This window comes from Phascolarctos cinereus, unplaced genomic scaffold (genome assembly GCF_003287225.1).
Source record: "Phascolarctos cinereus isolate Bilbo 61053 unplaced genomic scaffold, phaCin_HiC Scaffold_2;HRSCAF=192, whole genome shotgun sequence".
NCBI classification, from domain to species: Eukaryota; Metazoa; Chordata; class Mammalia; order Diprotodontia; family Phascolarctidae; genus Phascolarctos; species Phascolarctos cinereus.
The window spans coordinates 23,515,673-23,533,279 of record NW_027555625.1 but is presented as its reverse complement, the minus strand read 5'-3'; the positions used below and the strand labels follow the sequence as shown (position 1 = coordinate 23,533,279).

Genomic DNA, 17,607 nt, shown 5'->3' with positions numbered 1-17,607 from the left:
TATACACACACACGCATAGAAACACAGCCAGATGTGCACACACATACAGAGTTCAAAATCTTTCCTGACGCGGTCTTTCTTTCTTTGTCCTTGGAACTTTCGGAGCCTCGGGCGGTCTCCCCAGTGACAGCGCGGGGGAAGGCAGTGGGGTGTTCTCTAGTGGTGAGCCCGGGTGACCCGCCCCCCTTCCCTTTTCCTTCCCCCTGCCCCAGGCCTGCTCCTCATTAAGATCTATTAGTGCAAGCCCCGAAGGCTTGGGGTGGGGCTCCTAGAATGTCCTGGCAAGAGCCCTCCCCTCAGCATCTCGACCAGAGTCCCGGTTAGATGTGGTGGGCAGACGGTTCCCGGGCTGGCCGCGCCCCTGTCCCCGCTGGCGCCAGCAGATCCCCTCCACACACTCAGACAGGGAGCTGGGCCGAGCTGCAGCGGAGGGGTTTGGACAGCCCTTGAGAAGCCAGGAGGGAGGAAGCAGAAGTGGGATGGGGAGGGGGGCTGGTGGAGTGGGCAGGGGAGCTTATTTACACAGACTACTTCACTGCTTCTCAGCTGAGCAGGAATTGGGGAGCTTGGGGGTGGGAGGAGAGGACTCTCACCCTACTCCATTCCTAACTCAAGGAATAATTAAGCATCGAGGCTTCTCGAACCCTCCGCCCTGCCGCTGTAGGGAAGGGGTAGGGGGAGAAGATAGGAAAGCGCCCGCTATGCGCCAGGCTCTGTGACTGGTGCTGGGTTTACAAAGGCAACCTTGAAGCAGTTACTGCCCTCGGGGAGCTTCCATTCTATTGGAGGACGCTGTAGAGAGGTTGGGGTGGGCCCGCATGGCCCCCAAGTCCCTGCCAGCGTGAGATGATTCCCTCGGGACATCTCCTGTTAGGGCGGCCAGCGCTCACCCGCTCTTCCCCAGGCCCCATTACATCCAGTCCCTTCCTGAATCCCAAACGGGAACGTGTAATTTCGGAAGCTGAACTGGACCTCTGTCAGCCCTGTGTTTAGTTCTATTTCTTTCCTTCCTTTTCGCTTTCCCCGTGACCTTTTCCTCCTGTCTCTGGCCTTCCTTAAAAAAGAAAACCATGACAAACTTCATCCTAAACACGGAGGCTTGCTCCGAGTCTGGAGATGGAGGTGGGTGGGGCGGGGTGGAGCCGGCTGGGCAGCCCTGCCTCTGCGGTCACTCAGCTGGAAGGGACCGGACCTCGGGTCTCCATTTGCTATGACACCCTGAGCGGTAAATCCCTGAAGACCGTGAGCTCCTCCAGCCCTGGCTGATCCTCTTTCTCTGATCCTCACTGCCTCTGCGACTTTGGGCGTTTTACATCCCCGGCCTCAGTTTCCTCATCTGTAAAGTGGCCTCTTAGGTCACTGCTCGTTCTAGATCTGAGATCCTAGGAGAGCTTTTGACACACAAAAACCTCCACCCCTAAAACCTTTCCTCCCAGGATTACAACTCTTCTGGGAGCTCCGGGGGGGGGGGCTTAAAACTGAAAGTAACAGTGTGGAGGAGTGGGCATGGAGTCAGGAAGGTCTGGACTCAAATCCTTCCTCAGCTGCTTAGTAATCGTGATGGCAAAGCAATGTGCAAATATTATCTCATTTCATCTCACAACACCCTAGGGAAGTAGGGGCTATTATTATCTGCATTTTACAGATGAAGAAACTGAGGTTAAGTGATTTGCCTAGGGTCAACAAGTGTCTGGGGCTGGATTTGAATTCAGGTCTTTCCAACTCCAGAATCAATGCTCTATTGAGCCTAGCTGTGCGACCCTGGGCAACTCTCTTAACGAACCTCAGCTTGTTCATTCATATATGGGTTTTGTAGCAGCAACCAATGAGATACTGTAAGTAAAGGTCTTCTCAAACCTTAAAGGGACAAACAAATGTTTATCATTATTATGATCAAGTCTAATCATTATTATGATCTAGTCTGATCTCTGAGGTTTGACCGAACACTTCCCCTCTAACCATCTTGAGGGTTACTGCTCTGGAGGGACCTCCAGGACCTTCCTTTACAGATGGAAAAGTGAGGCTGGGGATATGTCCGAGTCGCCTGGGCAGTTTGGGTCAGAGCCCAGATTTGAACGACAGGACCAGAGATTAAGAGAGAGAAGATGCTTCAAAAACTATCTAGTCTAGTCTGGTCTCCTCATTTTACAGGCAAGGAAACTGAGGCTCAGTCTGAGGTCATCCAGGGGAGTAGGCATCAGAGGAAGAATCTCAACCCAGTTCACCTCCAAATTCAGTGCTCTTTCCAGTAGACTGCATTGCTCACTGCCTTCATCTTATAGATGCAGGGAGAGCTTAGGTGGTTTTCCTAAGGTCAGTCAGGAGTGTGTCTGCGCTTGGCCAGCCAAGTTCCCTGATTCCCAGACTCACTCTCTTTCTACTGTACTGTACCTCTACTTGGTGTCCTCCCCGGCCCCCCAAACACTGTCTGAATGCATCTCATTGACTCACCTGAGAGCTTCCATTTATTAACTCTGTGATGCTGGAGAAGTCCTGTGCTCTCTGTGGGACTCTGATCTCCCCCTGTGAAATGAAGATTGGATTGGACCAGATTCACAGGGGTGGGGAACCTGCTGCCTTTGAGGCCACATGTGACCCTCTAGGTCCTCAAGTGCAGCCCTTTTCCTAGAAGGCTGCATGTGGCCTCGAGGCCACAAGTTCCCCATCCCTGGACCAGAGACTCTGAAGCAATCCGGGAGTTCGTGTTGATGACTGTATTTCAGTATGACTGGTTTCCTTTGGACTCCTACGTATTTCATTTTATTCTGTTAAAAACATGATTCTGAGAAGGGGTTCACTAAATTGCCAAAGGGGTCCAGGGTCCCCCAAATGGTTTAGACCATCTCCCAGTTCTAAATTCATGATCTAATTGCTTTACTTGTTTAAGCAAATTCTTTCACTTTTCTGAGCCTCAGTTTCTTCCTCTGTAAAATGAGTGGAGGGGAAAAGACCAGGGGATTAAGTCTTATCCAGCTCTGCCAGTCTGAGCTTCTCCAAGCCCTCCCTGACTTTCTTTCCCCACAACTTGAACTCAACAGTGGGTGTTCCCCTCCTACCCCAGTGCTTTCTGCGCCACTCCCTGTCGGGAAGAGAAGAATATCATGAGACTTGTCTTCCCCTCCCTTCTTCTGTCTCCCAGGAGGGTCCCCAGATCCCAGTGTTTGGGGACAAAAGCCCTTTTCAGGATTCTAGCCACAAATCCTGGCCCACAGATCCATCGCTTTCCATATGGAGGGAGTCTTTTCCTTCCAAGCCATTCTCCACTCCAGAACATTCCATGCAGGGAGGGCTGGGGATGGCCCCTGGGACCAGGTATCGGGAAGCAGCTGACAGGTGGGAGGAGCATCTTCCTACCCTTGGTGGTGTTTTTGTCAGTGACTTAGGTCAAGACATAGAATTCATTTTGCTGCTGGTTGGGAAGTGGAGTGTACTGAAGAGAATACTGGGCTTAGAGTCAGCAGAGACCCAGGCTCCAATACCTCCTCTGAGTCTTTACAGCTCTGAGATCTTGCACCAGCCCTCCGGCCTCAGTCCCCTCATTCATAAAATGAGGGGGTCTGGTCTCGGTGGTCTCTTGGCCTAATATCCTCTGAACCAATAAACACAGCTAAGGGATATTAAAGTTGGTGACAGCCGGGTGGTGCAGTGGGTAGATCGCCGGGCCTGGAATCAGGAAGACCTGAGTTCAAATCCTGCTTCAGACACTTACTAACTGTGTGACCTTGAACAAGTCACTTCACCTCAGTCTGCCTTAGTTCCCTCATCTATAAAATGGGGATCGTGATGATATCAACCTCACAGGATTGTTATGAGGACCAAACGAATCGTATTTGTAAAATGCATAGCACAATGCCTGGCAAATAATAGGCACCTATTCAATGCCCATTTTCTTCCTTCCTTTAAGTCAATCAGTCAGCTACATGACATTTTTTTAAGCGTTTCCTGGCATCGGCTAAGTGCTGGGTTAGAAAGGGAGGCCCAGACAGTTCCTGCCCTCAAAGAGTGTCCATTCCAATGGGGCAGACAAGCATGAAACAAGTCTCGGTCATGATAGCCATTCCGCCAGACTGGATCCTTGAGCGTGGGAATGAGCGTGGGGCATGCGTGTGGGGAGTGCTAGACACCGCATGGCTGGCCCAGAGGATGAGTCCTGCTTTCTCCAAGGGTGCGCTCTCTGGCCCCCAGGGCAGGTCTTTCTAACTGCGCTGCTAACTCACCTGTTTAATTTGTAGCTTGCAGATGGTATGCTTGGCTCAGCCCCCATTGACTTGTCGTCTTCTTCGTCTGGTGTCCAAGTAGGTATTGTCAACTCTTTCTTCAGTGGGGGGAACATGGGGGTGGATGCTTCCTAAGGTCCCACTGACCTCAGCCAGCTCTCGATTATCTGTGCAGTAGTAAGAGGGGTCGAAACACAGTTGAGTCCCAAAATTGCGGCCACTCTTCAGGGGATTTCAGAGTTGGTTCTGCGGTTTCTCTCATCAGTGGCTTGTCTGTGGTGCTTTGCTCAAAATTGGTACCACAATGGGTCTATAGACCCAGAGCCCTCACCACTGAGGCAAGATGCCTTGAGAAGTTTCAGTTTACTCATGTACTAATTTATTAACAATTCCTTTACAACAACCTTGTAAGAGTGGGTCACACAAATGTCATTATCAAAATTTTTGCAGATGGGGAAGTTGAGGCTTAGAAGTACAGAGAGAGAGATAGTCCAGTGAGAAGAGCACTGGTTCAGGAGTCAGGGGAGTCAGGTTCAAATCCCACCTTTGACACTTGCCATCCTGAATGGTCAACATCTGTGAATTGTCAGAGAGTTGAACTGGACGGCCTCTGCGATCCTTTCCAACCCTCAAATTCTGTGATTCTATGGAGGCAGAAGGAAGTTGGATTAGATGACCTCAATGTCCTTTCCAGCCTTGACAGTGAGTCACTCAGGGCCTCCTAGCAAGTGTTGGGGCCAGAAGGCTAATTCGTGCCCTTTAGCTTTATGGTCACTGCTTGGTGGCCTCTCAGATCACCCAGCTGGTAATGGAGAGTTGACTGGACAGGGACACGGAAGGGAGGGACAAGGACCACCAGCCTCCCTTGCCTTCAACAGCTTTTCTTTCTCCCTGGCAAGTGTGGTGAATGGATGTCCTCAGAGGGATTCTTAGGGACTGGGGAGACTGCCTTTGGACAAATTCTACTTTGGTCAGAGCCCGTTTCTCCTTAGCCCCATGTCTAGGACCAGATTGAGCCCCAGGGTAGTCAGGACATTGGAGGAAGGGACAGGACCCCAGCCCTTGGGGAGCTCCCAGTCTGATGGGGTAGGTAGGCCCCCTCCTCTTGGGGATCCCCCCAGTCTGGTGGTAGAGACAGGACAGATAAACTCACAAATGAATCTTAAAATAAGAGACAAAATTATAATAATACTAATATAAATGACGTAATTATTATGTAATGAATAACAATTAAGGGTGATGATCATATATAGTTCCCATCTTTATAGCCCTTTCCTGTTCATAAAGTACTTTCCTCACTAGGACCTAGGAGAGATGGGTAGTGCTTATTCCCATATTTTTTTTGGGGAGAGGCAAGTGGGGTTAAGTGACTTGCCCAGGGTCACACAGCTAGTAAGTGTCTGAGGCCGGATTTGGACTCAGGGCCAGTGCTCCATCCACTGTGCCACCTGGCTGCCCCTTATCCTTACTTTACAGCCTCTGAGGTCCCTTTCAGCTCTAGCCCTCGGGTCCTGTGACTTACCTGGGGCGGTCCCACAGCCAACGAGTAAGAATGCAGGGCTCTGAGGCTGTGGTTTAAGTCTGGTACTCCTTCCATGACTGTATCTCTCTCGAAGCACATCAGTTAAGACTAGCAGGGGAGCAGCAGGTCAGTGGGTGCCTTAGGCCACAGAGGTGGCTGCAGATCTGGGAGGATTTCTCAGAAAGGGCAGTTCTTAGGGCCAATCTCTTCAGCCTCCCCACAGTCCCCCCCAACTCTGCCTCAATCCTGAGGCAGCTGCTGTCAGCCTGGAGAGACCACGGCCCTGGGGCGGGGATGCATGCATCCTGTGGGCAGCCTTAGGAGCAAGCACACAGAGAGATGGGGGGCACACTTGGACATGAGCAAGTGTGTTTTCTCCACTAATATTCCTCCTTTCTTTTTCCCCTCCCCAGCCCCCCAGGATCCCTCCCTCTCCCTACTACCCAGAGGGGGTAAGGCTGGTATCAGGCTCAGAATCAGCCACATGGTATTCTGGGGCAGCTCTCCTGTGGGCCAAAGTTGTGGGAGCCAGAGCTGAAAAGGGATTCACAGGCCTGTACATCTGGGCTTAAAGGGCAAAGGCTTTCACGGAAGTACAAATAAAAATGGTGCCTGGCCTCAGGGAGCTTGCATTTGATTTTTAAAAAGTATACTTATGTTTGTACGTCCTCAATAGAATGTGAGGTTCCCAGGGAAGGAACTGTGATTCTTTGTGCCTCAGTCCCTGTGCCTGGCCCATAGCAGGTGCTTGGTAGATACTTGTGGACCGAGTGATTATCATGTTATCACCCACAGTCATGTAGAAGAACCAGGTCCAGCAGTGAAGCAAAGTAGGACGTGTCTGGGCTCTAGGGACGCTGCCTGTTTGTTGGGGGACACATGGGTCTCTGCTTTCCAGAAGGTCCCCGGCTTGATAGAGTAGGCATGGTGGACAAGGCTGGAGCCCATAGCAATGATGACAAAAGGGCCATAAGAGGGGGTGCAGCGGGTCAGCAATGTCAATGGGATGGAGAACGGACAGAGTCAATCTGGGAGGGCTTCCTAGAGAAGCATCCACCGCCAGCCTCCTCTTTCTGTTTGGCCTTCTTTGTAAGGGTTCCTGTTGGTACATCCACAATCGATGTCAGGAATCATAAATTTACAGCTTGCAGGGATCTTAAAGGCCACCCCACCCCTTTACCTATGAGGAAACCAAAGCTCAGACAGTGTAAGTGACCCATCCCAGGTCACACAGGTAATAGGTGCTGGAGTCAGGACTGGAACCCACATCTCCCTCCTTTCCAGTTCAGACCCACTCATTGTATGTATCTCAGCACTTCCTTGTCTCACAGTCTTTTTTTCTGGGGGCAGTGGATGAGAAAATGCTTTTTCTAACAACAGTCCTTTGCCAAATGCGCTTAACTACAGCTTGGTTGCAGCCGGTCACCCAACATCCGTGTGCAATGGATAGAGCCTTGGGCTTGGAATCAGGAAGACTCCTCTTCCTGAGTTCAAATCTGGCCTCAGATACCTACTAGCTGTGTGACCCTGAGCAGGTCACTTCACCCTGTTTGCCTCAGTTTCCTCATCTGTAAAGTGATCTGGAGAAGGAAATGGCAAACCACTCCATTATCTCTGCCAGGAAAGCCCCAAATGGGGTCACAAAGTGTCAGACATGACTGAACAACAGCAATATTGACATCCAGTGTCATTAATGCAGAGCCAGCTAATTTGGGAATTAGTGATGGTGCAGACGAGGCCCAGCCCGGCCTTCATCTGTATGAGAGACATCTGAGTGGTGGGGCACGGTGAGGCCATGCAACTGGTCTTCGGACGACTGAAAAAAAAGTCTTGTGACTTCCTAGTAACACCCCCAAAGATGAAGGGAGTGTTGAAGAGAAGCAGGCATCGTGCAGCACCCAGTGGCACTTTCTAGTCTGGACTTGTGATTGCATCAGTGAAAGTGAGCCCCAGCGTGGAAATTCCTTCCAGTGATGCATATCAGCAACTCGGCTGAGATTTAGAGCCCTGAGAATCCCTCGGGGGCACTGAGAGGTTAAGTCAGCCCCAGTCAGCAAAGGGGGGCGGTAGAACTCGAACCCAGTCCTTCCTGACCCTGAGGCTCGCACCCTCTGAGCGCATTGGCATATACCTGACAAATGCCCTGTAGATGAAAGCAGGCCCCTTTCAGACCTTGATCGGGCCGCGGTGGCCTCAGTCAGCACTTGAAAGCGGCCGCGCTGTCTTTCCCCAAGATCCTCCGATTGGGGGGTTGGCCCGCTTGGCGTGCCCCCTCTGCCTATCGCGGCGTGTAATCTGGCCTGGTCTTCGGTGAGTCATCCGTGGCAAATCCAAATCCTCCATCAGATGACAAGTGGAGGCGAGCAGGAGGGGAGGAAAGGGAATCCGAGCCTGGGTCTGTAAGCTATGTGGAATAAGGCGGGCGCATACTTTACGGTCTCTCCCGTTCTGGGGAGCTGGAGTCCACGCCGATATTGGATCCTGCTGCTGGAGGCCGGAGCAGGCTCTGGGCGCCTGCCCCTCCCCCGAGCTCTCCCCCCAAACATTCTTGCGGTCTCCCGGGGGGGCCCACCCCTTCTCCCCTAGCACACCCCGCAGCGGGGATGGCTCAGGGTGAGACTGTCGCCTGGCAGGAGCCCCAGACCCGATGGGGAGAAGCTGGCCTGAACTCCTCACCCCCATTCCCCACCCTGCCTCCTCAAGAGGAGAATTCTAGAGCCTTCGGCTGGAAGGGTCATCCTGTCCCTCCCCCTGCCTCCATGCTTGCCCCATTGATCCCATCCCAGAGACAGAACACATCCTCTTTTCCAGAATTCAGGCAGTTTAGGGGCTGGAAGGGACAACACCAAGACACCAGGCCATGAATATTCGTCCTGAAGGCAGAGCACCTGGGGTGGGGGTGGCCTGCCGAGATTTTTAGCGTCATTCTCGAGAAAAGGCCGCAGAATCACAGAACACTGAATCCCAAAGTGGAAAGGGATTCCTTTCGGCAGCCATCTGCTCCAGCCTGGGGCACACGGAAGAGGGATTAGCTTTCTGCTTGGTCCTAGAGGCCAGAACCAGGAGCACCTGGAGAAGCTGCAGAGAGGCAAACTGAGGCTGGACTTTAGGGGTAGGTGACAACAAACATCCTCACACTTGGAGCGAAGAGGGGGGGCAGGCGCAGCACCCACCTCCTAGGGCTGCTGGGAGGATCAGGTGAGACCATAAAACTAAGGTGTTTAGTGCTGCACCTGGACCATAGTAGGGGCTGAGGGTGCAGAGTCAGAGTAGTGCTTTTTCCACCACTCTCCTGGGAGAAATGATATTCCCTGCCCCCAATGAGCTTACACTCTAATAGGGGAGGCAGCCCAGAGGGAAGGCTTTGCTTTTGCAACCTCAGCTCCAAAGCTCATTGGTATGAGACTGTCTGGGTGTGGGGCTACATTCACATCAAGTAAAAATCTGCCTCTTTTCAGCTTCCTCTGATTTCCTTCAAGTTCTGGTCTCTGAGATAACGTAGTCAGTCAATAAACATTTAGTAAGCAGCAGAAATCTAATGTTGCTTCTCTTCGACAGTGCTGGAAGCCAGCCATCATCAATGCTTATAAGGAGGGGTTGGAAGGGCTTTGCGTTTCTCAGGATGCTGGGCCATGACCTGATTTTTAGGGGCTCATCCTTTGCTTTGCCTCTTCTCTCCCACTCCCTACCCCACAGACCCATCTCTTCTCTCCACCTCCCATTCTGCACTTCTCCAGACTCATGTCCACGGATTCTCCCAAAACAGACCAAGAGTGTCCTCAGATGTTCAGGCTCCGGTCCTCTCTCTCCACTTTTTGCCACTTTCCCTTTGGACTGTTGGGGGGTAACCAAGTGTTTTGCCTTGAAAGACTCGTCTTCCCAGCTCCAGCTGTTTGGAGGACTGAGTGAAGGCAAACAGAGAGAGGGATGTCAACAGAGACTTCCAGGAGGCATGAGGGGCCCGTGCCAAGAGCCAGTGGAAAGGCAAACACCTGGCTAGGGGATGGACCTCGAGCAGTCATGCCCAACATTTTCACAACTAAGAATCCCCGTTTAACGTCAAAGGATGTTGAGGACCCCTATGTGATGGCTGCATTATTAGCATTTGTGGCAAAGTGGAGGGAGCATTAGGTCTGAAGCCTTAAGACCTGGATTCAGATCCTGCTGTCTGGGGTGATCTTGGGCAAATCACTTCACTTTCTTGGTCTTACTGTCAAACATCTGCCAAAGATGGCTGATACAGAGGAGAAGAGAGGCAGGAAGGGAGAAGGGTAAAGAGGGAGGAGGATGGGACAGAGGGCCCAGGAAAGTGAAGTGATCTCACAGGTAGTTAGATCTCTACCAGCTTTAAATCTGCCATCCTGTAATGCTAGGATTGCAAAATCCGATGATAAGGCTTTAAAAGAGTTTGGTTTGATTCAACGCACATCAAATTCAACAAGCTTACTACGTCAGAGGCATTGGGAACATAAGGAGCGAGAGGAGAAGCAGGTCCTACCTTCGAGAAGTTTGGCAGGGAGCTTAAACACAGCTACCGATATTTTCGGAACATTTACGTATGTGCTCAAGGCATGATTTATTCACCCTACAGAAGGTATACCTGCTATTTAGACTGGGTCTTTCAGTGAGATGGACTCCTGTGATGACTGTGGTTGGCCCTGGGTTGGAACCACCGGTCAAGAGATGGCTGTCCTGGGAGGGAGGGCACACGGGCGTGGATAGACCTTTGTGGAATCAAAAGAGAGCCCAGTCAGGGACCTGTGTTGATCTACCTGTCTCTATGTGTGTGTGTCTCTGTCTCTATTTGTATGTGGACACAGATGGCCATGGTTACTTGGCCAATGTCCTTTGGGGGGTGGATATGTGTGTGTTTTTGTGTGTTGGCATGGGTATATGTTGACAACGTATATCTCTCTATATAACGATCTACATGTGGACAACATATTTGTGTATTCACATATATACACACATGTACAGATAAACCTTCAATGTGTGTACAGTAACACACCCATGTATGTATATGTACATGCATGTACACATACACATGAATTTGTGCATGTGTGTTTATAAATACGTGCGGGTGTGTATGTGTTTGCATGTATATACATATGCACATATACACAAATATGTGTATAGATGCAATATGTGTATATATAATCTGTGTGCATGTGTGTATGTGTGTATGAGCCTGAGTCAGAGGACCTGGATTGGAATCCTGCCTCTTCTACTTAATAGCGGTGTGATGGTGAATGGGCTACTCTCCTCGGAGCCTCAGTTTTTCCTTCGGGGATTTGGAGAGGGCAAGGAAGCAGGCAGAAAGGATGGTGGGCCAGCGTCTGCTCCAGCACACTACTCCCTGGGACCCCTTCCTCCCACCTCATTATGCTCCACCCCTTCCCCGTTTTAGATCCAGATCAGAAACGTTGATAGTTATTCCTGGAAACTGAGGCTCTGAAAGGGGAATGTGTGCTTCAGATTTCTTCATGCATTTATCTGTACGTATGTGTTTCTGTCTGCATGCACTGATGTGCCCATCTGTGCATGTGGTTTGCTGCATGTTTGTAACTGATTCTTGACCCCGGAGCAGCAGTCCTCTGTTGCTTTATAACCTCGGGGGCAGGTCAGACACAGCACCCAGCTCCAAACCTAACTGCCGAAATCTCTTGTTTCTTTGGTGCTGCAGAAGACCCTTCTGGTGAGTGGGTCAGACAGAGATGATCCCTGTAGACTCTGTCCCCCTCTGCCCCCTCCTGCCCTGGAACCGTGTGAAGGAGGGCCCCACTATTGGGCATCTCCTTTATTGTGGGCTCATCGATCCCCCTGGTGTCTTCCACTCCCTGCCTTTGGAATGACCTTGGGAATGCTGGGGATCAGCTGGGAAGAAGATCCTGAAATGTCCAGTCAGTCATCCAGAATTTATTAAACACCTACTATGTGTCAGGCACTGTGCTAAGTAGCTTAACTTCTATTTGATTCAGTTTCCTCATATGTAAAATAAGGCTAATAAGGCACTTATCGCAAAGGGTTGTTGTGAGAATCAGATGAAATCATCTTTGTAAAGTGCTTAGTACAATGCGTGGCACGTAGTAGATGCTATATAAATGCTAGCTATTATTATTATTCTGGGAGCTGCCAGTCTATCTCAGAGGTTAAGACATACATCTTTCTCGGTCTCTGAATTGGTGATCTGTGAGTACAACCAAGACGGCTCAATGCAATATAGATTGGTATTGCCTGAGTAGACTATGGTGCTCTTTAGGAGAGTGGGCTGTTTGAGGTAGGAGGTAGATTTGGTCAAGAAGACACGTGGTTGAGTCTGTCAGGTATTCGGATTCTGGAACTGATAAAGCCCTGTGTTAATGGAAGCAGTTGTTCTCAGGGAGGGCTTCTCAGAGGGGGTGAGCTTTCTTGCTTTTTTTTTTTTCTTTCAGTTCTCAGAGCAGGACTGAAAGCTCAGCTTGGCATGTTCTTTTTCCTGAACCATCTTTCTCTCTCCCCACCCCGCAAACCCTGGTCCCCTGTTCAGGAGGAGGAGTTCATCGATTGGTGGAGTAAATTCTATGCCTCGACAGGAGAGAATGAAAAATGTAGATCTTACCTGGAGAAGGGGTTTGACACTCTGGAGGTGAGCACTTCTTTGTGGCACTGAGCCTCTGTGGGTCCCTTTAACTCACTGAGATTTCTCCGGCTTGGTCTGGGATTCAACCCAGTAGTGAGGATAAGAGGAGGGGGCAGAGACATGGTGGTCCCTGGCCTGGGGAAATCTCAAAGTCAAGTTGGAGGACGGGAAAGCTGCAGACCCACAAGATAATTAGGGTTAGAACAATGAAAAAAGAATATGGGGTTTGGGCCGTGCGAGTTATAGAACGTCCCAGGATCTTAGCGGAATCTCTACAGCACCCCTGGAGGTCAGCCCCCTGTCCTGGCCAGGGAGTCATCCAGTCCCTTCCTGAAGGCCTACAACAAGAGGGAAACTACCATATGGCTAGCCCTAATGGTCAGGAAGTTTTGCCTTACAGCGAGCCTAAACCAGAGATCACTGTAGACAGGGGTAATCATGAAAGACTTCTTGGAGGAGGTGGTGCCTGAATGGGACCTTAAGGAATGGGTAGCACTTGGACATGGAGAGTGGATAGGTTTCCCTGTGGGCTCCAAAGGTCCCAAAGCCCCATCAAAGTCAGCTGGAGCCTTGTACTCATTTAAAATTATCGCATGTTATATATTCAAATAATTCCTTAAACAGAACACTCTATTCTGCTACCACATGGATAAACACCCTTCCCTCTGCTTCCTTCAGCTGCCTCTCCTCCCTCTTCTATCTTTCTCTCATCTTCTTCCTCCATCTCTCAAACTCTTTTTCGTCTCTTCCCTCTTCATACTTTCTGACCTTACATCTTCCCCTCTCCCTTCCTTTCCCCCCTCCTTTATCTTCTCTCTTCCATTCCCCTCTCTTTCTTTTTCCATTTCTGCCTTTGAATTCCCCTACCTGTTTTTTTTCCTTTTGGCTTCCCTCTCTCTCCTCCTCTTTCCATTCTGTCCTTTCTCTCCTCCTTCTTACTCTTACCTCTTCCTCCCTCTCTTTTCTCTCCACCATATTTGGCAGGTGTATGAAACTGAGTTGGAGAATGTGGAGGACTTTGAGGGTCTGTCTGACTTTTGTAACACCTTCAAACTATACCGGGGGAGGACTCAGGAGGAGATGGAAGACCCATCTGTAATTGGGGAGTTCAAGGTAACGAGGCCCTCATGGGCACCTTTGGCACCTGGAATTCTTCAGAGTTTGTGTTTAAGGGGTCAAGGGTTGGGTATTAAGTATTATGGGGATATCTGGTCTTGTGGGGAAGAATGAACACACAGAATAGATGTCAGTGACTGTGGTAGTGATGGTCATGAGGATGAGATCAATGATGGTGGTAACGAGGATGAAGATAATGATGATGTTGGTGGTGATGGTAATGATGGTGGTTGGTGGTGTTGAGAGAAAATGATGAGGATGGTGGTGATGGTGCCCACACTGGTCATAGAGATAGTGGTGGGGATGGGGTTGGTGGTGGCACTTCCCATGGTGAGGGATGTGCAGTGACCATAGCGATGTTGCTAATGATAGTGACCTCAGTGGTGTGGATAGGGGAGTGGAGGAGTTGGCACACAGGATGATGGGGAGGGTGCTGATGGTGCTGACGAGAACTAACTCCAGTCTCTTTGCAGGGACTGTTCAAAATATATCCCCTTCCAGAGGACCCGGCTGTCCCCTTACCCCCAAGGCAGTTTTACCAGCTGCCTGCCCAGGGGCCCCAGGAGTGCCTCGTTCGTGTTTATATCATTCGAGCTTTTGGCCTGCAACCCAAGGACCCCAATGGAAAGGTACCATCACAGGTCCCATGTTCCCCCTCAATTGCAGGGCCTCGAGCCAAGAGGCAATAGAATTTAGTCCTTCCTGAGCTCCGGGGAGCCTGTGGTCTAATAGAGGACCCAAGAATCACTCATGAGACAAAACAGGACACATAGAATTTTAGCAGGTCAGAGGAAGGAGACATCCATTGGTTTGTGCTTCCTGGAGGAGGTGGCCTTTAAGCTGGGCTGGAAAGCATGCGTAAGTTGAGGGGAATAGAGGTAATTTTTCAGAGAGGTGAACAGTATAAGCAAGCAGCCTGTGCAGGGAACAAGGATGAGACAATCCCAGCAGGATGTGCGGTCAGCCTAGACCCCGTCTCAAGTTCTGTTATGAACACTTACTAGCTCTGTGACCCCAAGTGAATAACTCAGTCGCCCCATCTTTCTGCTTTGCAAACTTTTAAGCACTATTAAGTGTCCGCTGTGAGTAAGGAATGTCCAGCTGAGAAGTCTGGCCTTGTGAAGGCAACTGGTGCAGTGGACAGAGCATTGGGCCTGGAGCCAGGAAAACCTCGGTTAAAATTCTGCCTCACCTGCTTGCTAGGCTCTCATGTGTGGGCCTCCAGTCTCTGAGCCTTTCCAAGCCATGTGTAAAACGGGGATAATAATAACACTTCATACTCAGGACCGTTGTGGGGGTCGAATGAGATAACATATGTTGAGAATGTCAAAGGGTTATATAAATGTTAGCTGTAATAATGATTGTTAGTAGTTATAAGGGGTGTGCCTTACTATACCTGTAACTAGTAGGCCACGTTATAAACCATGTGGAGCCAGGGTCAGGACCAGTGGACACCAGCCGAGCAATAAGTATTGATTAGGCCCTTCTGACCTCCCATTTCTCCTGTCCCAGCACAGACAGGCTGAGAAATGGAGGAAAGAGCTTAGAAGGAGTTCAGAGGAGGTGGATAGAGTTAATAGTGATGATGGTGATGATGATGGTGGTGATAACGATAATAAAGAAGGGCCTTGGAAGCCATCTAGTCTAAATTTCTCATTTTACAGAGAAGGAAACTGAGGCCCAGAGAGGTTCAGTGACTTGCCCCAGGTCACAGAGTAGTGTCAGAGGTAGAATTGGAATCCAGGACCTGTGACACCAGAGTCAGTACTCCTTTCCCAAGACCACATCACCTATAGAGGAATTTTCGACATGTGTTAGATAACCCATCCCAGCTGTTTTTTTTTTTTTATCGGTTTTGTCCCCTAGTGTGACCCTTACATCAAGATTTCTGCTGGGAAAAAATCAATGAATGACCAGGAAAACTACATCCCCTGCACTCTGGAGCCTGTGTTTGGAAGGTGAATGAAGACGGCTCCATGAGGGACGAGCTGGGAGTGGGGAGGGAATGGGGGCAGCTTCAGTCACGGGCCAGGGAAGGGGCGGGGGCCAGGGAGACACCCCTGAGGGGCTTATATCGTCCTCTCCGTTTCCTTATGGTATCCCCCAACACAGCATTTGGCACATAGTAGGTCTTTAATCAGTGCTCCTTCTCATGTCCCCACGAGGGAGAGAGAGTCAGGGGGAGAGGGGGGATGTCCCAGAGAGGAGACAAGCCACTCATTGCCATGGAGAGAGTGGGGGACTAAGGGCTGGGCTCCTCACTGGTTAATTTTGGGTTGGGGAAAGCCACAGAAAATGTGCCTTCAGAGGAACTTTTCAAGGCAAATTCTGGTGTGTGTGTGTGTGTGTGTGTGTGTGTGTGTGTGTGTATGTATGTGTGTGTGAATGTGTGTGTGAGTGTGTGTGTATGTATATGTATGTGTGTGTGAGTGTGTGTGTATGTGTGTGAAGACCTCAGCACAACACCTATGTGGTGACAGAGACTGAGGGACACAAAGAGACCATCCTGGTTGTGGGGACCTCCTAGCAGAAGGGCAATCTGGTAGTTTTAAGAAATGACACTGTTCTTGCTAGGTTAGTGCTAAGCGTGGCTGCTTCTATACTGCTGGGCTGCAAGGGCTATGGGTAGCCTCTAATTTTTGGTGTCACAGGAGCGAAACTCTGGTTGCCCTTGCCTAGTTGTAGCTCTACTAAGAGCAAGGTCTTCTTATGCTTCTCTTGTTTCCATTCATTAACAGACCGTAGCTATGTCTTTTCCCAAAGCAGGATGGAAGCTTGGTCATTCATTCATTCACCAACCCAGATGGAAGAGATAGCTCCTGCCCTTATCTATCCATCCCTCCACCCATCCATCCATCCACCCACCCATCCATCCACCCATCTGTCTGTCCATCCATCTGCTCATCTATCCATCCATCCACTCTCATCCATCCACCCACCCATCCACCCATCCACCCAACTGTCCATCCATCCATCCATCCACTCATCCATCCACCCACCCATCCACCCATCCACCCAACTGTCCATCTCTCCATCCAACCACTCATCCATCCATCCATCCCCTCAGCCATCCACCCATCCACCCATCCATTCATTCATCTCACCCATCAATTAATTCATCCATTAATTCTTGTATTCATTCATCCATTTGTTCATTCATGTATTCATAAATTCATTTGTTCATGTACACATTCGTTTATTCACTTATTAAACCATAACCAAGTGCCTGTGCTTAGCCACGGACAAGGCTACTTTGTAGGAGAGACAAGAAGAGAGGACGTGGTCCTTGCCCTCAGGGAGCTCCAAATCTACTTAGGGCAATAAAATGCCTACCAAAGCCTGGAGTAGAGGCTGATTCAGTGGTAGATGTGTGGTTCAAGCAGTAGGTGCTGATGGCCTTCAGTGGACGGAGAAATTCCTTATTCCTATGGGCTGACGATGGAGGCGCCAACTTGTCCGGCCCTTCTCTGATTGGCTCTCTTCCCTGCAGGGTATATGAACTGACCTGCACCCTTCCACTGGAGAAGGACCTCAAGGTCATGCTATATGATTATGACATCCTCTCTAAGGATGAGAAGATTGGGGAGACGGTCATTGACCTGGAGAACCGATTCCTGTCCAAGTTTGGTGCACGATGCGGTCTCCCCCAGACATACTGCGTGTAAGTGCCTGGGGCTGCCATGCCATAGTGTCTCCATGGGCCCTTCTGTCAGCATTGAAGGGTGTTATGGGCAGAGTCCACACACACACCTATGCAGGGGTGGAGTGACGCATGTGTGGATGGAGATGTCTGTGTAGACATGTGTCCAGTCTGCCCCAGGGCCCTGTCTCTGCATATCTTCACTTTGCCTTTCTTGGGGCCTTAGTTCGGGACCGAATCAATGGAGAGACCAGCTCCGCCCAACTCAGCTCCTGCATCTATACTGCCAGCAGAACAAGGCCAAAGCCCCCGTGTACCATGAGAACCGGGTGGTGTTCCAGGACACAGAGGTCACCCTTGAAGACATCAGTGAGTCTCAGCTCTGTCCTAGCCCCAGGGCTTGCCTCATTCCTTAGCATCATCTCCCAGCCCTTCATGACTTAACTAATAATTCTGTGCGTGGAAGGATTGTGTTAGATGACCCTGAGATCTC

The 17,607-nt window shown here is 50.3% G+C and overlaps 1 protein-coding gene across 11 annotated transcripts in view; it reads left to right on the top strand.

Annotated features, from left to right (window-relative positions):
- DYSF (dysferlin) overlaps positions 1 to 17,607 on the top strand; it is a 257,583-nt gene that overhangs the window by 209,605 nt on the left and 30,371 nt on the right. For 6 of the 11 annotated variants that reach the window (XM_078149256.1, XM_078149260.1, XM_078149259.1 and 3 more), the window contains 7 exons: positions 4,233 to 4,295; positions 12,266 to 12,364; positions 13,343 to 13,471; positions 13,948 to 14,103; positions 15,341 to 15,432; positions 16,965 to 17,135; positions 17,341 to 17,483. In XM_078149256.1, coding sequence (XP_078005382.1) covers positions 4,233 to 4,295; positions 12,266 to 12,364; positions 13,343 to 13,471; positions 13,948 to 14,103; positions 15,341 to 15,432; positions 16,965 to 17,135; positions 17,341 to 17,483 — 853 coding nt within the window. The remainder of the gene's footprint in view (positions 1 to 4,232; positions 4,296 to 12,265; positions 12,365 to 13,342; positions 13,472 to 13,947; positions 14,104 to 15,340; positions 15,433 to 16,964; positions 17,136 to 17,340; positions 17,484 to 17,607) is intronic. The other 5 variants (XM_021001176.2, XM_021001178.2, XM_021001174.2 and 2 more) reach the window with 1 other exon arrangement.